Below are 26406 nucleotides of genomic sequence, written 5' to 3'. Positions count from 1 at the left end.
TTGTGTCTTGGGAAAGCAGTTGAGGGTGGCCCAAAGCCATGGGACCCTCAACTGGAGACCTGGAAGAAGCTCCTGGCTCAATTCTGATTGTTGTAGCTGTTTGAACAGTGAACCAGCAGATGGAAGATCTTTCTCTATCTCTCCTCTCTGTAAATCTGCCTTTTCAATAAAAAATTTAAAACAATTTAAAGAAAGAAATAATTAGAAAAAAATTTTTAAACCAAAGTTTTGAGAATGATTTTATTCTTTCAGTTGTTTGGATCAAAAAGTCTGGAAGCCATTGGTTCCTCTCCTTTACATCTCTCATTCAGTAAATGCTTTGGGTTTTAATTCAGCTTGTATGTAATGGGGAAGATCTTGGGTCTAGCATTTGGGAAGTCTCATTTCTGCATCAGGGTACCTTGATTTCATACCCATCTCTGGATCCCAATTCCAGCTTTTTACCAATGTAGACCTAGAGAGGTAGCAGTGATGACTCCAGCCATTGTGTTCCTGCCACCTGCATGGAGGACTTCGATTGACTTAGTTCCTTACCTTGGCCCAGTGGAGACTGAGCCATTTTAGGCATTTAGGAAGTGAAACCATGCATGAATGGGAGACATCTCTTTCTTTTTCTTAGTCTCTGACTTTTGAGTGAGTAAATTATATGCATGTGTGTTTATGTCTATATATCTGAGACCTTTTCATTATCTCTGTCATCACCATGCTTATCTGAACAGCTGCTGCTTCACAAATCTCTCCACTTTTTGTTCTCTGTAATCTAGTCTCAATTCTCTAGTCAGGAGGATTCCTTTAAAATTCCAAGTCTAATGATGGAACACTTTTGTATCAAGAACTACTGTGTTAGGCTCTGTAGCCCAGAGAAGGAGCTACAGGCCCGGTCCTGGATGACCCTGTTAGGAGTGCTCTCCTCCCCTCCCTGAGGTTCACTCTGACTTGTCCAAGAGCCTCATCACCCGGGCTAGTGTTACCAGGTGCCTGGTGCATCGACCATTCCCCTGCCTGAAATGGTCCCTCTGAGGTCTCTGAATGCCCTCCTATTCACCTCTTTCAGACTGCTGCTTCAAATGTATTATTTTATGCCATCACAGTAAGATTTAAAATTCTAAATCAGTCCCACCCCAATTTTTCAGTCTCTGTGAGTTTTTCTGTATGATATATCACTTTCCGTACACTGTGCCATCTGTTTATTTTATTCCAATTTTTATTTTCTTCTCACACCGGAACATCATTTTTTAAAAACTTTTCTCACTGATAAATTCATACACAGTGTATGATGATAGGTGTTCATGATATATAAGTAAATAAATGAATAAATGTTAATAGATCAATGAAGCATAATCAATGCTTTTAATTATGGTTTGGGGCAAACAGAAGGAGACAAGGGTAAGGAGGAAACTAAAATATTCATTTTATTTGTAAAACAGCAAGCATATTTGCATGAAGGTACTAGCAAAATTCCCTTTGTGTAATATTAGAGCCATTTCAGTATTCTGATCATACTGGAAGCAAAGCAGATATTTACCTTTCTGCATAAGCACATAAAGGAATTGTTTTTGATCGAATAAATTCTGAAAATTATTTTTCTATTTTTTTTAGAAGCGTTCCGTATGAGAGGAGGATCACTACATTGTTGGAATGGCTGGACTTGCCCAAAAATGAAAGGTAGTATGTGACATGGTAACAGTGCTACCATAGCAGGATATATGTGAAGAAAAAAAGAAATCATGTTCTTGCTCTCAATGGCAGTTTTTGAGAAAACTTGGCATTGCCTTTTAGTGGCAACTTTGTAAAAATTATTCCTGAAAGCAGATGATTCTCAGTTTCTGAGAATGTGATGGACACTACTGACCGGTGGAGAGCAGAAGGAGAAGCGCTAGGGTCGGGGATGAGCTGCTGTGAGAACTGACCAGGCCATGGATATTTGCCCAAGACCATGGCATCAGGTTGGATTTGGAAGATCCTTGAGATGTGGTCTAGTTAAACAGCTCCTCAGAATCTACACATTAAGAAAGAACTTGGTATATATGGCAATAAAAAGTCAGAATCCAGGAAATGTAGAGGGCCATGGCATAAGAACATGACAGATTTCATAACTAAGACATGCCAATGCTTGTATCTAGGACGGTTTAGTTGATTTCCTATTAAAATATCTAGCCCTGCTGAGGCCAACTGGAACATCTGGGTCTGAAGGAAAAGGAAGCCAGAGAGAAAGAGAGGGTAATAGGCACAAGTTCAACATCAACAAAATCTTCAAATCCAGCCTTGAAATTAATTCAAAATTGATAATATCTTTCTGTGCTTTAATTTTCCTTCTAGACCTGATTTTTACACCATCTATGTGGAACAACCTGATACTGCTGGACATAATGGTGGACCTGTCAGTGCCACAGTAAGTATTTCTTAATTAATTAATTAATTAATTAATTAGAAAGGTAGCGTTACAGAGAGAGAGAGAGAGAGAAAGAGAGAGAGAAACAAAGAGAGACCTTCCTTCTGCTGGTTCTCTAAATAAATGACAATAGATAACGAGGTTGGGCCAGGCCAAATCCAGAAGCCAAAAGCCTTCTGGGTCTCTCGCATGGGTCCAGGGGCCCAAGCACTTGGGCCACCCTCCACTGCTTTCCCAGTTCATGAGCAGTGAACAGGATTGGAAGTGGAATAGCCAGGACATGAACTGGAGTCCACTTGGGATGCTGGTGCTACAGGGCTGAGGCTTCACCTGATATACCACAACACTAAGACTTGGGTGGTAGCAATCATAGTGAATGAAAAAAGATTCAGTTGAAATTCATTTAGGTAGTAGACTTGGGATGACTAGATACGAGTTGGATGCAAGGGATGGGGGTCAAGAATGGCTTCCTGCTTTTTATCATTGGCCAGCAAGTAGGTACTGATGATGGACTCCCTGACATAAACAGACTAGTCTGGATCAGCTGCCTATTTTGTAGTTAAGCTGCCTATAACATCAAAACAAAGACTCCAGAAGGCAATTTGAATATAGGCAAAGAGTACACTAAAAGCAGTGCACTCTGTTGACTCTCTAGTATTGAAGAAGAATTGATCCCAAAATACTCCAACCAGTAACAAATAATACGAATAACCTTCTGTAAAATAAACTGTGATTCACTACTGATAGATTATCATCTCCTAGAATGAAAAATTAGAAAGGGAAATTCAGTTCAGAAAGGAAAAGTAATATAAAGAACAGATTCACTTCAAGGTTGGTAATGCTCATGTACATGGTAGAAAAGTTATACACTACCCAAGAATTCTGCGTTGGGAGCAGCATGTGGAGCTGGAAGATGTCAGGCCGGAGCTGTGCCTCCGCAGGGTGGCTTCCACATTCCCCTATAGAACCCCAGCTACTTGGGTGCTTTGCAAACTGGAACCCAGTTATGCAAATGGGTACTTCTGGATCCAAAGAGAGTTTATGAGGATCCTATCTGTTGACTTTAAGAAACAAAAACAACACTAGGCTTGATTTTAATATAGCCACAGTGTGTGGTGTGTGTGCTGTGAAAATCAGTAATCACAGTTCCCATGAATATATATTTAATTATTTATATATAATGTATGTTATACACATTATCTATTTATATAATACACAATATGTATATTTGTATGTAACATATAAATATATAAGATATATTTAAACATGGATCCTACCTGAACCTTTTCTTTTTCCTTACTACTGTTGGCAAATACTTCTATTTCTGTTCTCTAACTATCCAAATAAAAACCCTACTCACTCATTACAGATTTTTAATTTCTTTCTCTTGTTTTTTGGGAGGTGGGCTGGAATTGGAGGCTGGCATCTATTCATTTCATATTTTTCTATGTGTTCTTCATGGAGGACTCCAGGTTTGGAAAATTTGTGATGAATTTGGTTCATTACTCTTTCCCTGTGAGACTTTATGCTGTTCTGACACATAGATGACCTCAAAACTTTGAGTCCAGTGATAGCAGTGTGTCAGGGTGCTGGGGGAAGATTGGAGAGAAGAGGCATCTGTGTGATTGGAAGGAGACAAGAATGATTATGTGAAAGTGGACATTATGCCATGACAGGGGTGGAAACCATGACTTCACTGCCAAATAAGAGTGCACAGTAATCATAAAACCAAGTGTCAGTAAAACACCTTAGAGTTGATGATGAACTTAGAGTGGATATAGCTTGTTTTGAGTTTAAGTCCTGCACTGTGGGACATGCTATGCATGAACATGATATTTGCCATCTTTAAATCTTAAGTTTCTTGTTCCTTTCAGCCAGAAGTTCCAAAAGGTTCATCCACAAATGTTGGCTGTGAGGATTTCTTGATCGAATATATTAAAGCTCGTAACACTCCTTGGCTCATGAAATGGTTGTTCAAAAGGAAAAAAGATATTGAGTGTTATAATAGTACCATGAGAGAATGAATATTTTCTCCAATTCATTTATTCACTGAAAGAAACTTCTGAAAACAGTAAGGCAGTAAAATCCACTTAAACTCTGTCCATTCCATATATTATACTAATAAGGTACAGAAGAATTACATTCAAGAGTGTAAACAGTAAAATAAAAATGAGTTTTCATTTTGTTATTTGGAAATAGCCATGGTTACTAGCACTCGGAACATTTGTTTTCAATTTTCTGTGCTTGTGTGTTTATTAAGCAATGGTAATTAAAAATAAAGTCAAGAATAGGCATGTGTGTGAATGTATGCAATGTGGTTTTCTTTTCTTATGTGTAATTTGTATAGTGAATATTGTAATGGGTATGGTGTAGGATTTTTTTAACGACATGTTGTAATTAGTTTTTCTAGAATTTATGTTATGAACCAATAGCGCAATAATATGTATCTTTATATGGCGATTGGATGCTTGGAAGTATAATTATATGGTGATAAGGCATGCCTTGTTTAAACCGTCCGGTAACTCACTGGCACATGCTCCTCCAAGTGTGTAAACACCTGGGCTCTGTTAGAGGTGTCTGGGCAGTCTTCCCTAATATCAGCCATCATCATGAAAACATTTACAGGTTAATAGTGTTCGTTGACATTCAACATTGTTTTTGTGTATCTGTTGACTAGTGTGGGGAATACTCCAAAAAACAGAAGAGTTTTGTTTCTAGAGATTTAGTAAATGGGTATTTGGTAAGTGGGAGCATGAGAACTGGGTTCTGGTGTTCTATTTCAAAAGTCAACAATTCAAAGAAGGAAATATATTAAATGTTTACTTCATTATTTAATGATTTGATGAACTCAAATGATTAGTTTTCTCTCTGTGTCTCTTTTAGGTGATACAAGCCTTACAATTAGTAGATGATGCTTTTGGAATGTTGATGGAAGGCTTACAACAGCGGAACTTACATAATTGTGTGAATATAATCCTTTTGGCTGATCATGGTATGTTTATTTTTAGAAAAACCATATTTTACTTGTGCGTATACACAATAGCTTAAAGTATTAAAGCGAGGGTATTTTCAGACAAAGAAGCTTTTAAAGAAGCAATTATTTTGTGGTAGACAGAGATTAGGACATGATTTAAATTTCTAATTTAATTATTTTAACATTCTTAAAGATTTATCCATGAATTTTATTTTCTGTGAAAAATAGAAGGAATAGTACTTAACAAGATTGCTATTCCATCTATAAAAAATGGATTTTAGAACTTCCTTTTAGTAAGTGATTCCTTCATTTTGTTAGTTTATTTTATTGACACATTTTTCCAGGATTTAAGAGAGTATTTATTTAGTTTATTTGAGAAAAAAAGAGAGAGGAATAGAAGGAAGAAGGGGATAAGGAAGGGGGCGAGAGAGAGAGAGAGAGAGAGATAGAGAGAGTGAGAGAAATACCTGATAGAGCTCCCATTCCCACTTTAGTCCCCAGTGCACAGAAAAGATGGAGCTAAATCAGACTGAAACCACAAGACTGGAACTCAGCCTTAGTCTCCCACATGGTGGGAGGGACCCAGCTACTTGAGCCACCGCCTGCTGCCTCCCAGGGTATGCATTACCAGGAAGGTGGGCTCAGGAATGAAAACACACGCTCCAAAATGGGATTGGGCCTCCCAAAAATCATCTATGCGGAACACTCACTCTGTCCCTTTATTTGAGCCAGGTGAATGGCTGTGTGATTAATCACAAGTTTTTGCATCTAAGTTCCCCATCACTGCATATTTCTCCACAGGAGGCGAACTCTTGATTTTTTTTTTCACCTAAAGGTAAAAGGAAGTGAAACATCAACCCTACCCTCCCCCGTAGTGCACAGAACGCATTCAAGCACTTTTAAAGTGCTCATTCATTTCACAGAGATTTTATAAGTGTCTACTCAATGCTGAGTACTCAGAGCAGTGTAGGTCTTCCCCGCATTCAAGGCGGTCAGACTGTCTTCTACAGCGTATTCACACCACAACAGTGGGGACAGCAGACACTGGTACCAGCAAGCAAAGAGCCAATCTGTAGACTGTTAGCTGTATCTCAGAACGTTAATGAGAAACACTGAAATGGATTCTAAATTTGTTCAGTGATTCCCTAACACTGCCTATTGTTTTAAAAATGAAGAAAAAAAAAGCATTGCTAGTACACATTTTGTTTGGAGAAATTGGTAAAAATAAGAACTTCATTTTTGCTTGAAGAATTTTTGAATGTTTTTAGCACCGGCTGCTTTCATAAACTTTAATATACTTTTTAAGGAACTATTTTCTAATGTATTACGTAATGTATTTTCTTGATATATATATTATTTTGTAAACATGCATGTTGCTTTTTTGACTTAAAAAGGCATCATGTTGTGTTTCATAATTGCTGACTAAGCTACCTTATAAACATAATTCTTTTCTCCCACTGTGTGACTTTCAAGTTCTGCTATCTAGAGTAAAATAATGGGTTAAATTGTATAATTCTTCAATGAAACTTGACTTGGGATCTGTAGTATAACATATTTATTGTTTGATAGGCCCAAACACAAGCAATGGTTACTACATATGGATGCATTTTTATTCTAGGAATGGAACAGACGTCTTGTGACAAGATGGAATATATGACTGATTACTTTGACCAAATAACCTTCTACATGTATGAAGGACCTGCCGCCCGCATCAGGAGTCGTAATATACCTTCTGACTTTTTTACATGTAAGTATAAAGACACCTGGAGGAAAAAAGAGATGAATGAGAAGTGAATAACCATGGCCTCTGCTTCTGAGAGCACATATTCGCCGTCTTGCTTCTGAATCCTTGGGGAGACACTAGCAGGCAGTGACACATCTCCATGTTGAAGTACAGTCCTTCTATAAGTCCAAGGTAACATCTACCATTGCTTGGTCAAAATACACTCTATTCCATTCTCAAATGCTGAAATAATTGTTTACTTTTAAGATAACTATTTGATTTCATCAAATCAGAGTTCTTTTAAAACATAAGTGTCAGATTCATCTCTGTTGTTCACATTTTTTTCCAGTCATCAAGTATCGATTGTAATGTGACTTATTTTTCTTTTGAAACAGTTAAGTCTGAAGAAATTGTTAGGAACCTCAGTGTAAGTATAAGTTTTTTTTTATATGTATGTTTAGCTTAATGTCATCACCTTAATTTGTGTTATTTTTCTGTAATCAGTTTTTAAGCAATCAATGGTTTTGTATGCATTTTAGTTGCTTTTTTAAAAAGTCTTAGTTACTTTCATTTTGGAGTTAACATCATTACATTACAGGTAGTTAGTTTGGGGTAACTTACTCATTCCTAGTTTTTGTTGAAAGGGTTGGTGGTTCCATTCCAAAGGGTTTGGGTGGTGAGCTTCATCAATGTGTCTCGTGTGTGTGTGTGTGTGTGTGTGTGTCTCGTGTGTGTGTGTGTGTTTCTTGATATCAGAAATTTGGTGCATCAACAGACTCCCAGAAATCTTTTTGTACAGTTCAGACCAATAATCTCTTTGCCTCCTAAGTATGATGCTTACTGCTTTTGATTGAATCTCACATCCTTGGAAAATCTCAGAAAGTTTCTAAAACATGTTTTTTTCAACATGAGAATCAGTACCTATTAGAGAGACATGGAAAGTTCTAGTGCTTTAGTGTTAGTAGTTGTACATGTAATAATTGGATATGTATATCGTTTGGCATTTAAGATTTTACTGTTGCTTAGACTGACACTAATCTATTTATGTATAGGTGGGATATAGTTATAGTAAGAATTCTAAGGATAGTGTCTGATTAAAGAAAATGAACAATGGGAAAAGAATAGTTCATATAATAGGGAACCATTGAAACTTTGTAGTAGAAATCCTTTAGAATTAATCCTGTTTTTGGTCATTTTGAATCAATATATTTTCTTGCATCATTAAAGAGAACATTCTAAAAACAGTGTGCTCAGTATATAGTCATAGTACTGAATAAACATACACAAAAATAAACTTTAAATTACAGGCAGAGGGTGAAATGATAAATTATTAAAATTAGGAAACAGTTTTTTTCTTACATTCTCGAATATTTTAATTCTGAGTAATATAATCATCTCGCCCCCTTCTGGTGAGATGTAGACCTTCAGTGTGTTCGTGTACACTGAGTAATTCAGGATCTGCCAAAGGTGTTTTTTTTTTTTGCCCCATCACCTCACAATCCATAAAGATGATATTATGCTGGTGTGGATGGGAGAGTCTTTCATGGTTCCGGTTGTGAGAGGTGCTTGAATACTGCAAGTTTGGAAATCCATTGCATGTTATCACAGACACAGAACTCCAGAACCACTAAGAAATGGGCTGCCATGTCAAGAAGCAGTACACCATGACAGGATAATATCCCACGGGGTATTGCAGTATCCCCAGTAGTGCTGTTCTGTGCATCTCTGCTGAGTTTACATTGCTCAAACATGAGCTTACAACCCTGCAAATTCTACAACATTTTGGAGGCATCAAAGACGTGAACACCAACTTCGCAGCCCTGATAATCAGCTTCATCTCAAGTCCCTAAACAAAGGATAATTCCATGGTTCTTCAGCACGGGTAGTGTAGCCCCAGTTCTGTCTGCATTTGTTCTTGGAAGGAAAGTGTTCAGCAGCCGGGATGTGTGACCCATTCAGTGCCACAAACTACTCCCTTGCAAGTTGGTGAAAATACACAGTCAGAAGCGTCCATTATGTTCTTGTTAGGTTCAGAAGTGCTCTTGGGCTCATTCCCACACCACTTCAGACCAGCATCCCACTGTGCCCAGCCTAACAGTTCATGCGTGGAACTTAAAGGGATATTGGTTTAAAAAGCAAAGTAATGATATATAGAAAAGCAGAAAAATAAGCCCAGAAATGATATCAAAATTCCCAAAACAAGTTGGCTGAAGTATGTATGCAAAACTTTTTCCTTTCCTCTCTTTTTTTTCTTAAATTTGTTTACATGTTTGTTTGGAAATCAGAGTCGCAGAGAAAAAAGAAAGAGACACAAATTTTTCCTCTATTCCCCTGTTTACTTCCTGAATGGCTGCAATGGCCAAGGCTGGGCAAAGCCAAAGGCAACAGCCGGAAACTTCATCTAGGTCTCCCATGCGGGTGCAGGGGCCTAAGTACTTGGGCCATCTTCCGTTGCCTTTCCCGGCCAGCAATAGGGAGCTGAATCACAAGTGGAGCAGGTGGGACTGGATGCAGTGTCCCAGTGGGATGCTGACACTGTAGGCGGTGGCTTAACCCACTGTATTATAATATCTTCCTCTTCTTCCTATAATCTTTCCTTATTCTAACTTTTCCTGTTTGTTTTGGGCTTTTTTCTTTGTAAATTGTGTTTCACAGCTTCTAATTTTTCTTATGCAAAGACATACTAAGATATGTGAGATATTGTGGGTTTTGATAAGTAAGAAAATGAGGAAATAGGAAAAAATGGTAATTTCCTCATATCACCATTTGTATGTTTATTCTCTTCTTACCTCTTGTTTCTCAAAAAGGCCATGAGAGAAAGTTCTCTTTTTCTCATTTCCTTTTTTTTTTCTTTTGCATAATTAGATACCAGTATTATTTGCATTTTAAAAAATGATCCTGGTGGATTGACACAGAACCAGCTGCTGCACTCTCTTGGGGAGTGAATCATCGGACAGAAGATCTTCCTCTCTGTCTCTCCTCCTCTCTGTATATCTGACTTTGTAATAAAAATAAATAAATCTTTAAAAAAATTAAAAAATGATCCTGCAATGACAGTAGTTATTATTAAGGAAGCCAATCTTTGATCTAATTTGAGAAATTTATGAAGTTTTTACAAATAGGATGACAACTATTTCAAAAGTGGTTGTCATGATTTGAAAACTAATTGTTGGTTATTTAAAAAATGAATTAGTTGTGAAGAGATTTATATACATTTAACCATATTTTTCTCCATATCTCTATATATTTTCATGTGCAATTTAGACTTTAAATTTGAAATTCTCACTCTAAACCTAGACACATATCAATTTGTTGTCTAAAGAAGCGGGTGAGGGACTTGTGGTGGCTTCAAGACGCATGCTCGAGCATGAAAACTGAAAATATCAAACACCAAATTACAATTTAAGCTAGATTTTTAATTGCAGTTGACTGTAGCAACAAAAATCATGTGTGATTAGGGAATTTTGCTACATCAGCAATAGGTTTGATAGTCCTACTTTAGCTAAACAAAGTGTCATGGAAGATGAAACCTTTGAATTAGTCTGCATGGCTTGTGTTGCACAAATACATTTTTGCACATTTTTCAGTGTCGAAAACCCGATCAGCATTTCAAGCCCTACTTGACTCCTGATTTGCCTAAACGACTACACTATGCCAACCATATCAGAATTGACAAGGTTCATCTCATGCTGGATCGGCAGTGGCTGGCTGTGAGGTTGGTGGGTCTGTTTATTTCTCTCATCATGCTTTTATCAGTCATCTTTCAGTATTCAACTATTTAGCCTTACTCTGCTAGTAAGATTATGCAAAACTTCCTGGACATTGACATTTTTTTGACATTTTTCTGCTCTGCTGGATCTGAAATAATCAATATTAAATGACTGATTTTAGCAAGCTACTCTTTATAATGTAGATGAGAATGATGGAGAGCCTGAGACCATTCTGGCCCCTGTCCAGGGGCGATCAGACTTAACCTTCCTACTCCTGTTCCCGCTGAGCCATCCTTAAAGGCCACAGAAAGGATAAAGATGACCTTTATTGTCTTGCAAGCAATTGATTAGGCAGCTCTTTGAAATCTTTTATGACTGTAAAGTCAAGTTAGTCAGTGAATTTAACCTAGAAATGTCATGCATGTTGATACCCAGCACTTGCAACACATGAACATGTTTAGAGAAAATAAAAATAATTTGGAGTCACTGCATTCCAAGTAAGCACCTGTTCATTAATCCACAGAAATTTACTGAATGATTATTTTAAGTTATGCCAGACCTACTCCAGGCATTAAGGATACAGACATGTTTTATACCGATGATGCTCTAATGCCAGGGGCATACAATAACAATGATATTACAATAGTAAAAAGGTGCTTTTGGCAGAGAAGATGATGATGAAAGTGAACAGTACACGTAGGCTCTAATATGTGATGTGTATGTGTGCAGAATAAGGAATTGGGGACTTGGAAGAGCCTGTTCTGCAAGATCCTGGAGCCCCACCTCTTCAGAGTGTGCAGGCTTCACACTGCATCGCTAGATGGCGCTGGCCACTCTCTTTTGAATTGGAAAGTTGCTGTACTGTGACTCAGGACAACATTCTCTGAAAGTCCCTAGAACATGAGAACAAAATTAAACTCTGCTGCCATTTATTATGGAAAGTTGCAAGTGACTTATATACAAAACTTATAGATGAAAGTGCTGAAATAAGGATAAGATCTTTAAATATTTACTGTTAGGAGGATGAGAACAAATGCATGTGGGGGTTACTGGGACAGGATCCAGGGTGATGACCAGCCATCAGAATGCCTTTGGGCATCACCCATTAAACACAGTGTCAGATGATATTTTGTTCTTTCCGGATAGCAAGGAGAGGGTGTAGGAAAACCAACAGCCTTAGTTTTCAAGGCTGACTCCCCACTTTGTGCAAACTTGGAAATTTTAATATCTTACATATTCATCTTTTTCCGTATCTGTAACACAAGGTGAACCTGTTTTCATTATTCTTTTGCCATTAACTTATAAGGCAAACTAACTATATCTTAAGATTTTTTCATTATAACCTTGATAAGAGCAGCTAACGAATTTAATCTGATTAAATCCTGGGCCCACTATCTGCAGCTCTTAAGACATAAGTCTTAGGCAACCTATTGTTACATGAATGTGATGTTCTCTTCAGCCATAATGCAAACTCTTTGGTAAGTAGATCTTCTTTTCACAATAATAACAAACTAACACAGTTCATGCAAGCTGTTTTCATTACCGCAATCCTTATTTTACATAATTGTGCTAGGTTTTACTAGTTGTCAGGAACCCCATTATTTCAAATAATGGTTGAATTCTTATAGTCAGTATTTTAGAGATCACATATAATTGCAGTTTCATTTAAGAATAGCAACTAATGAAGAGATCCCAGGGACCTCATTTAAGAATTAAATGCACACAACCCCTGCTCTAAAGATCTTTGGCAGTTGAGAAGGAAGATAATAACTCTAATAGAGTGACAACTGCTGCACTAGAACCAAGAACCTATAAAAGATTAAAAGCAAAAGGAATGGACACACCCATGTGTGAGTGTCGGAGAATGTTAGAGAACAGGTGCTTCCTCATCTGGGTTCTGGTGATTCGGAATGGGACAGGGTGAATATTGCCATGTCGAAGGTCTGTGCCATATGTGTATTTTGTGCATTAGGTCAAGAAGGTGGGAGGGGATGGAAATCACACTCTTTAAATTGGTTTCATTTCATTTACTTGAAAGGGAGTAAAGAGCACGGTCTCTCACCTGCTGGTTCACTCCCCAGATGCTGCAAGTGTCAGGGATGGGTTGAGCCAAATCAAAGCTAGGAGCTAAGAATTCAGTCCCAGTCTCCAACATTGGGGGAGGGGGCCCAGGTAGTTGAGACATCACCTACTGCCTCCCAGGTTGTGCACTGGCAGGAAGCAGAGACAGGTCTCAAACACAGGCATTCCAATATTGATGCGAGTGTCCAAAGTGGCATCTTGATCTCTGCCTGGAACATTTACCTCAGGAACTACGCTCCTGCTCAGCCCAGTCAATACCAACAGGGACTGTGTTGGCAGGAGGAAGAGGACCCTTTTCTTACGCCAGAAGAGCCTAGCTGCCTGCCAGGCTATGTCCATCAACAGGCACCTCTTTCTCCAAAGGATCTGCTGGAGAAGCCGGACACCTGCTGGGGCAGGATAGGTAGAGAGCAGGAGGCAGGCCACCAGGTGGAAGGATCAGATACCAGCAATTGCTAGGACCTCTGCTTTGCTGGAGCACCGGGTGAACGAGGCAGCCCTCTGGCTGAAGGAACTTGCCTTTCGTGACTAGGGACAGTGACTTCGATTGCTAAGAAAGTGGAAGATAGTTCGGAGGCACGAGGTGACTCGAGGTCATACTTGGGAGTTTGCTTTTTTGGGAGCTCCTTCTAGCTGCCGGCTGGAGGAGGAGAAAAGAGGGAGGCCTGTTATCTGTTCATCACTATACAACAATCCCGAGGGAGGCTGTGGAACGTGGGGAAATGAGTTACATCGCATATCACCAGGAAGGTTTGATGATTAATGAGGTTCCAGATTTTGCAGCATAATGCGGTTCATCAGTGTGTCTCACACTTGTTTCCATTACAGCAGTGATCATGTGCAAGAGGATTTAAGTGCACTGTGTGCAGTATGTGGGAAGATCTCAAAGTTCCAATCAATTAAGGGACTAACTAAGCTGATGAGGATCTGGCTTACAGTGGGGGTAGTAGGAGAGGACAGGACAAACAGGAAATGTGCGTGAATTCCGGAAAATCAAATACCTTGGCCACTGTTTAGGTATCAGGAGAGAAGCCGCCTTCACCTCCTACCTGCGTCACTGCCCAGCTGTGGTAGACACGCCTAGCTTTGATTTCAACTGTGTTAATTAGACAGGGAAAAGATAATAGAAGATTTGTTACAAAAGATACACGCAGTACTTGGAAACTGAGAGCTAAATTACCACAGATAAAACTGACTCAATTTTTCCAAATACCTGATATCACTCTTCCATATGTAATATCTAGGGCCAAATTAATGACTGCAAGGCATGAACACGAACAGTTAGAGGAGAAAATTTCTGAACTTTCCACCTGAGAAGCAAAACAGCTTTTTTTCCCAACCAATTATATTTTTTCTTTTAAATAAAATTTTGCAATATTTATTAATTGAGCTGGGTTGAGTAATGGAAATATAAGAAGCCTAGAGTTTTCTTAAAATAAGGACAAGATAGATTTTATAACATCTTATCAAATATTTGATTCAAAAGCATTTTTCTTTCATTCATTAATGAGCACTAACTTGCCACACAAAATTTAAAATTTAAAGACTTCCAATTCAATTTCAGTATTCTTAGGAAACCTAATGAAGTGAGAATAAAACTGCTTTGTAAAATCAGTTTTACCCCACTCCAGCAGTTTTGTTGGAATTAACCAAGATAATGACATGGCCCTACAGGGTAATCTAATGTGAATCCATGATAAAGGAGAAACACTCCTTATTGCCCCACCATAGTGTGGCCTGTTCAGAGTTGTGATTTGTTTTGTTTTTAAGTTTTGTGATTTATTTTTATTTTTCTATTTAAACTGACAGTCAGTTACAGATTTCTTAACATTGAGCTTCTTTTTCAGACCATAAATTACTGCCTTGTTTTCAATTGCACCTTCAAGGTAAAGGCAAACAGAAACCGCGTTTGTGTGTGTGTGTGTGTGTGTGTGTGTGTGTGTGTGTGTGTTTGTGTGTGTATGTGTGTTGGATTTGGAGATGGAAGTTGGGAAAGCAAATGAAGAGAAACCATTCAAGGTCAGCCTTTGGAAACAGAAGTCTTTTGTTCCCAATGGAGACCAAAACTGAACCAGTATAATATTGCTGCTTTAAAACTAACTAGGTTTATTTATTGCTACTTTTTCCCAAGCGGAAAAACCAACCATGTATAAAATTTCTAACACTGCACAATTCAAAGATTAAAATATGAGAAAGTAAGCAAAAGACAAATTAATTGAATTTGAAAACAATGTGTGGAAGAAAATTCCAAAAGCTAAAATAAGTGCTGATGTCAAGAATGTTCTTTCACTGACTTCTTATCAAGTGTTATGTTTTGCTTTCCATGTATACTTTCATATTCTTTTCCTAGGCATCTTCTCTATTCAGTAAAAATTGATAATTTTTTCAGTTCCAAAGGTTTTTTATTTTCTAAAATGCTAAAATTCTTAGTGATTTATAAATAAAAATATTTGTAATGGTGTTGTCATTGGTGTTGAAGGGTACAGGTGAGCTTGAAGACATCATCATTGCTTTCTCTCTAACCTTTGTTATTCCTTGGTTTATATCTAGAGTCAAAAGATCTTTAGGTTCTATTGATAGATGCTGAAATCCTTTTACTCTGATCATTTTGTTTATTTTTTTTCCTCTGGCTATATGCTTAAGCATCAAAATATGCACCGTTGCTAAGAGAAACGTGTTTATATAAAAGCAGAAGTTAATAAGAACTCACGCGTAATTTAAAATAAGATCTTGTGTCAATACAATGGTGAATGTGTAATATTTCTTTTTAGGAACAGAGCAAGTACATACTGTGGAGGAGGCAACCATGGTTATAACAATGAATTTAAGAGCATGGAGGTAAGGCACTACATTGTTTTTTGTATCATCTTTATGACTGATAATGTCTAACACTCTTTTTAAAGATTAAATTTTTTCAATTTGAAAGTGACAGAAAGTGAGACATAGATGTCTTTCATATGCTGTTTCATAACCCAAATTACTGGGACTGAGCTATGCTGAAGTCAGGAGCCTGAAACTCCTGTGGGTATCTAACGTAGGATGGCAGGGACCGAAGCGTTTGAGCCATCATCTACTGCATTGCTAGGAACATAGGTAGGAGTTTGTATTAGAAATATGACATATACAGGACTGTACATGGCACCATGGCATAGGATGGAGGCTTAATCCACAGCATTATAGCACCCCATTATTGAGATTCTTAAATACACCTATGAGCAAAACAGATAAAGATCCCTTATCTGATGAAACCTTTATTCTAGTGGAGGAATACATGCACTAGATTAGTCCAGGAATATATGACTTACTGTGATAAGTAAAATTCTATGAAAAATGAAGAAAAAGTAAAGGATTATAGGGGAAAAGTGAGACAGTTTGGGAATACCATAGGGCAGGGTGCAGCATTAAGTGAGATACAGAGGCTAAGAGTCACTGAGGTGACCTTTGAGCAGAAACTTGAAAAAAGTGAAGGGGTTAGCTTTTCAGAAACTCAAAGAACAAGTGTCCCAGGCAGAAAAACAGCCACAGCAGAGGGCAGGAATGGGTTAACCATTGGAAGGATGCTGGCGTTTGGTTCCAGCTGATTTGGCTTCAAGGAGCAAGGGAATTATGGGCTGTGTTAAGGTTTGAAGTGTTTGTTGGGCATACAAATAGAGATGATGAATAGACAAAGAGAGTCTACCCTGCAGAGAAAGAAAACAATGGAGTCTTATGTAGGTAGAAGAAGACTAAATAATTCAATCAGGGACACTTGTACTTGAAGAGGTTGGGAAGAAAAAAAAAATTACTAGTGAAGAGACTGAGAAACAGAGCCCAGAGAGGAAGCAAGAAAAGCAGGAGTAAATGGTGTTCTAAAAGTCCAGGGAAGAGAGTATAGAAAGAGTCCTTGAAGAAAATGCAACTGATGTTCCCCTCCCAGTGTCAGAGTTTGTGAGTTTGAGAATTTGCAACCTGTCTTGTCTAGCTCCCTTTGTCATTCACACCATATGCTTGTCAAAATAGAAAAAAAAAATGGGTTAGGCCAATTAATATTCTGCCTCTTAACACTGGCTTAATAAGTTGTATCTGTTTGTAAGAATGCGGGTTTGAAAATCCTTTCTCTTAATTAGGGTACTATATGATAATTACATTAATTACTGCTAGAAAAACCTGTACCTCAACTTCTTTGCTGATCATCTTGGAAAAAAAAAATATGCACACTCCTGTTATCTGAAAAAAAATCATTTGTCTGTGTTTTATTCTTTTCCTCTACTTATTTATAATTCAGAATAATTGGATATCTTGTGAATCATATCAATAAGTTGGCATTAATTCATTAAGTGTAAAAAAATTTAGTTTTCCATCCAAAAATAAAAGGAAATAGTATTTGAGATATAATTAGCTTAAGACATTCTGTGAAAATTGAGTGCTTAGAAATGTCAACATTTTTACCACATCTTATTGTATTTGAGCAGTAAAATGAAAGAATAGAATAAAAAAGACTTTGTGGTTTTATAAAGTGAATATCTGATATATAACATCCAGAAATTGCAGAATTATATGACTTTGGGTTGTCTGTTATGGCTTGTCTCCTCAAAGGGTGTTGATATGTGAGGTGCTATGCAGAGCAGCGGAGACAGGAAAGATAAACACAACAGCCCTAATATTTCATCAGCATTTGTATAATATCACTGGTAGAAATGATTAAAAGGTATTTTTCAATCTGAAAAAAAATCCTTGCAGAGACCTGTAGTACAAATAAGATAGTTGTCACAGAAGGGAAATTATGTCTCTTGTTACACTTGCGTTTGAGTTTGATGACATCTAGTAATAAGGTGACTGTTACCACCTAGGCTATATTTTTGGCACATGGACCCAGTTTTAAAGAGAAGACTGAAGTTGAACCATTTGAAAATATTGAAGTCTATAACCTAATGTGTGGTATGTATATTTAAATAAATTCAGCAGCAAAATCTCGATGGTTCCCAATATATGTCCATTGAACTTGGTGATAAATTGAATCGCAAAGATTGGCTGCTCAGCATTAAGAAGACAGAAAGTAGAAATGATAAGAAAGATTTACTATTCAAAATTACTCAGCTACCTTATATGAATGGATTCTTTCATCTTATTAGAAATGCTAAACTTTAGATCTCAGAATACCAAAATACTCTAATCAGCCAGTTGCTATATGACAATTTAATCAAACGTGGCAAAATCAGGTAAGACCTCCAACATTTCAAAGCAGGATAAATGCATCTAAAAATATTCCAGCATTCCTGTGTTGGAAATCGGAAGGCTTCTGGTATAAACGGATATTAAGAAAGTCCTATCTGGATAAAACTTACTCTATTCAGCAATAAGGCATCAGTAGTAAAGAGTCAGGCATCTTGGCATATCAACCTGCATGTTTTTTAAAGATTTTTATTATTATTATTGGAAAGCCGGATATACAGAGAGGAGGAGAGACAGAGAGGAAGATCTTCCATCCGATGATTCACTCCCCAAGTGAGCCGCAACGGTCGGTGCTGTGCCGATCCAAAGCCAGGAACCCGGAACCTCTTCTGGGTCTCCCGCGTGGGTACAGGGTCCCAAAGCGTTGGACCGTCCTCAACTGCTTTCCCAGGCCACAAGCAGGGAGCTGGATGGGAAGTGGAGCTGCCGGGATTAGAACCGGCGGCCATATGGGATCCTGGGGCTTTCAAGGCGAGGACTTTAGCCACTAGGCCACGCCGCCGGGCCCGATCAACCTGCATTTTTACATGCCAGCCTCAGATCATTGTAGAGAGTCATTTTTCTGGCAAGGTAATGAGAAAATGACAATTTTACTCTTAGCTTTAGGAATTTGAATGTATATATGTTCACAGCTGTCTCTCTGCTTTGGCTTGCAGAAACTGAACATCATTTTGAGATCAAAAAGTGCTTTAAAACATAATGTGTTGTAAACTGAAAAACTTAAATTTTGGTGACTGGGTTTGTAGTCAGGACTGCTGTTTAGAGAGATGAGTTAAGCGGCGGGCAGGAGGAGATGCTCATAAGGCTGTTTGTAACAGCTGTCTCCTCTGTTTTGGTAGAAAGCAATCAGAAAAAGTTCTTTGAATAATAAACAGAATTAACTAGCCTATTTTTAAAGTATCTGTTCTTAGAGAATTTTCATATAGTTATAATACAAGTAAGATCATAAATTATTCATCCTCTCTGGTTTTTTTGAGAGAGAAAATCACGATGCTCCTTAGAAGCAATGCGATCCTTTAAAGCCACATACCTGTTCTCTGAAAGAGCAGAAATAGTTCATGAATGCTCCCGTGGCTCTTCTGCGGCAACTATTCTTGTTCCTTAGAACAAGCTGTTAGAAACTACAGGGATAGAAATGAATGGCACTTGTAGGACACAACTACATTAGAACAGAATTTCTTAAAAGGATGTATGAGTAGGCGTTTTGAGTCCCCCCCCCTGCTTCCCAAATCCCACCTAAGAGTTGAAGTTTTCCAATTTTAAATTATTTTGAACTTACTTTTTTAAACACAGATCTTCTACATATTCAGCCAGCACCGAACAATGGTACCCATGGTAGCTTGAACCACCTTCTGAAGACGCCTTTTTATGAACCGACGCATGCAGAGGAAGCCTCAGAGTTGTCCGTTTGTAGCTTTACAACTCCACTGCCCGTGGATAATCTAGACTGTTCATGCCCCACTCTACAAAACGTAAGTAACAGCTTCATGTGTCCTTAAGTATGTCAAGAAGCAAGCTCATCCATAGCTCAAATGACTGACAACTAGGCTGGTGTACTGGCTTAGATATTCACTAAGTAAATATATATGGTTTCTTTGAACCTTATGTGAAAATGAAAGATTATAATGCATATGGTGTAAGATAAAGCATTAAATACTCTTTGTAAAATGAAAAGCATTATTTGGAATGTAATTGTTCATTCTGTTGTGAGCTTACTGTATTTAACCATTCAAAACAGTAAGCTTGGAGCTCTTTTTAAAATCCTTTATAAACCAGTTTCAGAATTTAAGAATCAGATGCTCATGTTTGCCTATTTAAAGCCCCAAGAACTGAGGAAACTGCAGATATTGCAACCTGGCAGTAAGTATACCTGCTAGGGAAGTTCTTGGGGGATATTCCTTTGGGTAGCAGCAGAGAATTTTTATCAGACCATACCTGGAAGCTGGCTAACAGTCAGTCAAAACTGAGAATGTCTTTTCAGCAGATCAGGTTTTACATTGAGATAAAGAGGAAGATTTCAGCCCCAAGAAATTCTCAAGTAGAAGTTTCAGAATTAAAAGTGGTTGGGAGGGCCAGAGATCAGGACAGGAGATCAAATAACAAGAGTGAAACTGACCTATGAGAATCAATGCACCTGGATAAAGTCCAGGATTTCAGAATGTAATTGTACCCCAGATATCAGCAGGCTAAAGCCAACATCAAGGCCCATTTGATGCCAAGTTGAAAATGTGGTTGGAGAGCTGAATAAACACCTGTTGCCTCAGATAAGAATGGTTTCTTACATTTAGGGGTCAGTGAAGATTTTATATTCTCTAGTCCTTAAAAAACAGTTATAAATAATTAACCAAGTAGAAGAGGCTGTAAAAGAAAAAAGCCTAGATAAGTTTTTCAATACAGATAAATCTACAGCTAAAATCAGGGTACAGGTGAGGATTTCTGATAGAATATTGCAGAACAATACAATGAAATTGCCATCAAAGAGAGTGACAGTTACAGAGATTAAAGAGGCTCAGGGAAATTGGATGAAAATACCAAGATTACAGAAGTTTACTGGCTGCAAACTCCTTTCTTTTCAAAGTATGGTCGTGGACCTGCGTCTGCATCTCCTGGTTCTTTCCCAGGCTTACAAAATCAGAGTGCATTTTAAACTAAACCTTCAGGTGGCTTTAGCACAGACTAAAGTTTGAGATCCACATTCAGACATTGTCAGACCACCCAGTTGTTGATTTTAACTGTGGTCAGGATGCTTTGCCCTGTTTCCATAATCTCTTACAACCTACACAAAAAGGGCCACAGCCAGCTCCACATTTATGTGTAGTGTCAGAATAGGAATTTTCACACATTAGTCTTGTTTCTTTGGTTGTAAAACATTTAATGAGATCACTGCAGAAATAATCTTGTTATATACTTTTGAACTTTCATTTCTTCTTTTATCCCCTTATTATGTTGCAGGATGCTGAAACAGAATACGTGAATCAAAGGCTAAATCTCAGCCAAGCAGAGAGTAAGTTAACTGTGAAAACACACTGTTGAACATAACAAACACCATTTGCTCTTGATGGGGATTCTCTCAAGTTACATCACAGAAATTTTTACATACATAGATTTCATTTGGATACGGGAAGAACCCCTCTACAAATTTACTGATCACAGTAGCAAACATGGGGCCAGCTACAGTGATTCCAAGAGCAGCAGAGTTTTTCAAATGATCATGCCTCGTCTACCCTCCTGTATGCCCTTGCTCATACACAGATACACCAGGTGGCCGGGGTTTGAGTTCTACCTGTGCTGTTTGCTGATTGTATAACCAGGCAAACCACTTAACACCTCTGTATGCCAGTCTTCTGATCTATGGTAGTTGTACTGATCTCATGTAGTTGTAAAGACTTGAAGAGTTAACCTATGTAAAGAACATACGGCATGGCCTATGGCAACATTGTCACCTATTTTTTTTATTATTTATTATTTTTAATTCATTAATTACATTGTATTATGTGACACAGTTTCATAGGTACTTGGGTTCTCCCCACCCCTCCCCAAACCCTCCCACCATGGTGGATTCCTCCACCTTGTTGCATAACCACAGCTCAAGTTCAGTTGAGATTCCCCCATTGCAAGCATATACCAAACATAGAGTCCAGCATCTTATTGTCCAGTCAAGTTCAGTGGCTTCTTAGGTATACCCTCTCTGGTCTGAAGACAGAGCCAGCAGAGTATCATCCCAGTCAATTGAAAGCTCCAACATACCATCAGCAAAAATTTACATTATGGAATTAATTGACATAGTAATGAGTAACCAATATGTTAAAAGTAAATGCGAGTTCCCAGCCACCTTCTGTGACCACCTCACTTACATTTCAATTTTAGTTTATACACAACATATAACATTCATAACATAACGTTTTTAAGAGACATTTTGTAGGCTGATGGGGAGATGGAGATGCGCTGTTACACAGAAAGCTCCCATTCATTGGTTTCCTCCCTAAATGTCTGCAGCGGCTGGGTCAGGGGCCAGAGACTGGAATCCACATCTCCCACATGTGTACCAGGGACTTGACACATCATCTCTGCCTCCCAGGGTCTGCTTTGCAGAGAAGCTGGAGTAAGGAACCAAGCCAGGCCTTCTGATACAGGTGTCTTTACCCCTGTGCTCACCACCTGCTTTTACCAGTTGTCTTTTTTAAGTATCTAACATTCTGTTACAATACCAAACAAAATGTAAATTTTATGTAAATAGTTACTATACTGTACTGTTTAGAGAATAACAGCATGAACAATTCTATGTGCGTTCAGTGCAGGGATTTTTCAGTTCACAGTTGGTTGAATTCATACAGTGGCAGGTGGACGGAAATAAATATGTGATTCTATTAACACATTGTCTCACTCTTTTTAGGCTACTATACAAGTATTATAAACTACTGGATTATAAATAACTAAAACTGTATTTCTCATGGTTTTGAAGTCCTGGAAGTCTATGATGAAACTACCAGCAAACTCAGTGTCAGAGGAGGACTTGCTCTCACACAGATGCAGTCCTGTCCTTGCAACTTCATGTGACACAAGGACAGCAATCCCCCGGGGGTTCTTTTTTTAAGGGCAAATATCCCATTCAAGACAGTCTTCTCTCATAATGTAATAACTTCTTAACACTCATGCTTCCAAATGCCATAATCTGGGGCATTGGGGTTTGGCATGAATTTGGCGAGGGGATGTAAACATAGCAGATAAACTATTTGTAACATTTCAGTATGTTTTCTATGACCACTGTTAAAGTGAATTATCTGTATTATAAATAGTGAGCATTTCATTTTGAGGTGCTGTATCTTTAGATATGTGTTATGAGCTGTGGCATATGGGGGATCAGAGAGAGTAGGCCCTTGAGTTTGGCCAATTTACGTGACTAAGTCTAGGTTATATAATCTGCAGGGTGAGAACAGAACATATCCCTCATAGTGCTTTTGTAAGAATTTAAAAAGTGTGTAAGGTATTTAAAGTATGTAAAATATTAAGTATTTATCAGAGTACCTGACACGTCATTCATCAGAGAATGGTATTTACATGCACATGACGCACATGCTGACTGCACAAATTTTTACTTTCGTTATTTGTATTTTAGTAACAGCTACAGTGAGGGTGAATATGCCCTTTGGGAGGCCTAGAGTTACACAGAAGAATACAGAACACTGTCTCCTTTACCACGAGGAGTATGTCAGTGGATTTGGACGAGGCATGAATATGCCCATGTGGACTTCATACACAATCCCTAACCCGGTAAGTTTGTGAAGTCTATTGACCATAGAGATTAAAAAATAATAATAATAATAAATAAAATAAAATAAAGTAAAAAGTAAAGTAAAATAAAGGAAAGGAAACGAAAGGAAAGGAAAGGAAAGGAGAGGAAAGGAAAATGAACGTAATAAGAGATGATATTTTTCGCAGTTGAGATACCAAAAGGCTTTCATTGGCTGGTAGCATATGAAGCAATGCCCCCGATATTGCATAAAATTTTTCATACATACTCTGTGAGTACAAAAGAGGAATACGTTATCTTTTGCCTGGAGAAGTTAGCGTTGACAGGATAGTCGGTCAATTGGTAAGGCAAATGTGAATGGCATTTCAAATAGTAGCCACAGGAAGTACAGAGCACACATTCATTTTGTTTTCCGTAAATATATGAGTATCCCTAGAAGGTGCTGACAAACTAATTATTAAGGACTGCAAATTGTTCATTTATTTAGCTATTTGCTGTATGCTTAGAAGGCACAAAGAACAAAATGTAATCTTTCTGTGAAAGATCTAGTACTCTAGTAAGTCAGTCTAGATGTGCATGCACAGAGAAATGATATCATGCATCTCTCCAATCTGAGGTTGAGAATCCCTGTAAGTAACTATATCCTCTTTCCTCTTCACTGTCTGGCAAATCCTCCTTTGCTAAATTGTGCCAGGATAACTGACTGCCTAATCAGAAAAAGAAACATTAGATCCTTCCCTCACACCATACACAGAATGAAATTTCTGGTCCATTTATAAACCCAAATGTGGCTAGCAAATCCATGTTTTCCTTGATGACCTTGGCCTAGAGTATTCCTTAGGATACAAGAAAGGAAAAGTTACAGCAGAAATTTACATCAGCATTAATGTATGACAAAAAATACATAGCTATGTATAGGCAATATATTTATGCTGTATATAAGAAACAAGTGTTAAATATTAAAAATAGCAATTAGGATTTAGAATAGCTAGTAAATTTCTACCATGAACTAGAGAAAGGGAAACATCTTAGTTAAATGATGAAATGTGAACAAACATTGGACTTTAGTAGCAATCAGAGCCTTTGTAAATTAAAACAAAATATTAAAGTCTACAAATTTAAAAAAATCCGTTTTAGACACCCCTTTAGTGCAGACATGGCTTTATTTAGTTTATACCCAACACAATAGAGCTGCCCCATTTAAGCTTATCAAAAGAAACTCATTGTATGGATTAATTCCAACGATAATTTTTGAAGCCATTTACTGACAAGTTGTGTTACCAATCTGAAACATAAATAAATAATCTGCAATCTGTTTTTCATAGAAGAAAATCTCAGTATTTTATATCGAAAGGCTGTTGACAAACTCTAGCTATTACCGTTCTTGTTAAGAACACAGTTTCTTTTGATAGAGAAAGAAGCAATTGGTTGTACCTTGATTGTCTACTTTTCTTGTTTTAAGATTTTTGGAGAAAATTAAATACATTCCCCTCCTATTAATTAACATTTTTGTGTGTTCTGGGAGCTGCCTCTACTGCTGTCAATAGTTTAGTCAATAGTGGTCGTTGATCACCAGAGTGCTAATGCTTATTTCCCAATGAGGGAAATACAGTTAACTGAGTTCATGTGTATGGTTGGTGGCTACAGTATTTTCTTCATGTGTGCAATCATCAGTTATTCATGATTTTCTTAAACATATTTCGTTTCTTAAAATAACTTCCATTTTGTTTGAGAGGGGTCCCATCCTCAAGATCAGTCTTATTATTCAATTCTTTACTTTGAAAGTCCAGGTCCAAAGGGCTGTGTTTCTGTTTTTGATATTTTATTTGTCTGTCTTGCATGCCTGAATTTATATGAGTTCTGGAAGAAACCACAGGAGAGATTTTTGAGTTCAGACTAGGAGCTCAATACAGCTCATCTTAGTTATTGTTTTGGAAGTAGCTTATTTTGTTATCAGAAGTTCCTGTCCTTTCTCTGATACCACAAAACTGCTGGCATATTTCTTCCTCCTTATGATGAGATGGAGTTCTAGCAATTTTCTGTTTTCTAATACAATTTCAATTTTCTGTTTTCTGTTCGTATGTTGTGATTCAAGAAAATTGCATACTTGAATGTTTTAAGATGCGCATAAAATGTTGTAAATCATCTCTGTGCTTAAAAAAAAGCAGACTTTATATAACCACTTTCTGAAATAGGGAACCAATTGCCTGTGCCTTTAAGTTTTATAGTTTTTGTTTTAATCCTTGATTTTGGTGGGCTTTCTAATTTCTGTTGTTATCTTAGAAGAATTCTAAGGAAGTAGTTATGATTTGAAATCATGGTACTACAACTTCTTCAAAACCACTAGCATTGGTGAGGCTTGACTGCTTAAGCACAGATTTTGCTTCTGGGCCTGCTCAACAGGAAGATGTACAGTGATTTTTCCGTTAATAAATAAAAAATTGAAAATAAGAGGAAGAATTGTCACTATTGCTTTGAATAGGAACTTCAGAAGTTTAATATGAAACTAAAGGACATTTTTTGAGAACTAAACTGAACTCTGAAAAACATACTCTTAAAAACTCCCAGAGAAAAATGGAATTTAGGGAATTTGGTGCAGAAATGAAGACACTGCTAAGCATGCCCACATCCCATATGGAGTGCTTAACTCAAGTGCAGGCCCTGTTTCTAGTTCCAACTTCTGTTAATGCAATCCTGAGAGAAGCATGTAGCAGTTCACATACTTGAGTTTTCTGTCTGCACTGGAGACCTGAAATGAGTTCCGAGCTGCTGGTTTCAGCCTGACCTGGCCCCGTGTGTTCTTGAGGATTTGAGGAGTGACCATGGGAATGAAAGATATCTATCTGTGTCTGTCTCTTGCACCTTTCAAATTAAATGATGGAACATACATGAATAAAGTTATGAAAAATAAAAAATAGGATAAAAGATAAGTTTATTTTTGTGTAAAAGTTTCTGAGAATCCATGTACTATCCATGAATTTCTTGAAGACCCTTCAAATACATAGAATTTCAAAGTTTTTACATCAAAATAAACTTGACTTTTAGTTCTATTTTTTTATGAAC

At 37.6% G+C, this 26406-nt stretch overlaps 1 protein-coding gene across 2 annotated transcripts in view; it reads left to right on the top strand.

Moving 5' to 3' along the window:
• The window catches only part of ENPP3 (ectonucleotide pyrophosphatase/phosphodiesterase 3), a 90952-nt gene that overhangs the window by 46925 nt on the left and 17621 nt on the right, over positions 1-26406 (top strand). For both annotated transcript variants that reach the window (XM_058671136.1, XM_058671142.1), the window contains 11 exons: positions 1600-1665; positions 2320-2392; positions 5276-5384; positions 6985-7113; positions 7485-7516; positions 10677-10804; positions 15653-15719; positions 17711-17798; positions 19386-19564; positions 21045-21096; positions 23209-23363. In XM_058671136.1, coding sequence (XP_058527119.1) covers positions 1600-1665; positions 2320-2392; positions 5276-5384; positions 6985-7113; positions 7485-7516; positions 10677-10804; positions 15653-15719; positions 17711-17798; positions 19386-19564; positions 21045-21096; positions 23209-23363 — 1078 coding nt within the window. The remainder of the gene's footprint in view (positions 1-1599; positions 1666-2319; positions 2393-5275; positions 5385-6984; positions 7114-7484; positions 7517-10676; positions 10805-15652; positions 15720-17710; positions 17799-19385; positions 19565-21044; positions 21097-23208; positions 23364-26406) is intronic.

This window comes from Ochotona princeps, chromosome 1, assembly GCF_030435755.1.
Source record: "Ochotona princeps isolate mOchPri1 chromosome 1, mOchPri1.hap1, whole genome shotgun sequence".
NCBI classification, from domain to species: Eukaryota; Metazoa; Chordata; class Mammalia; order Lagomorpha; family Ochotonidae; genus Ochotona; species Ochotona princeps.
The sequence above is the reverse complement of the archived record's forward strand: the minus strand, read 5'-3'. Positions and strand labels throughout refer to the sequence as shown.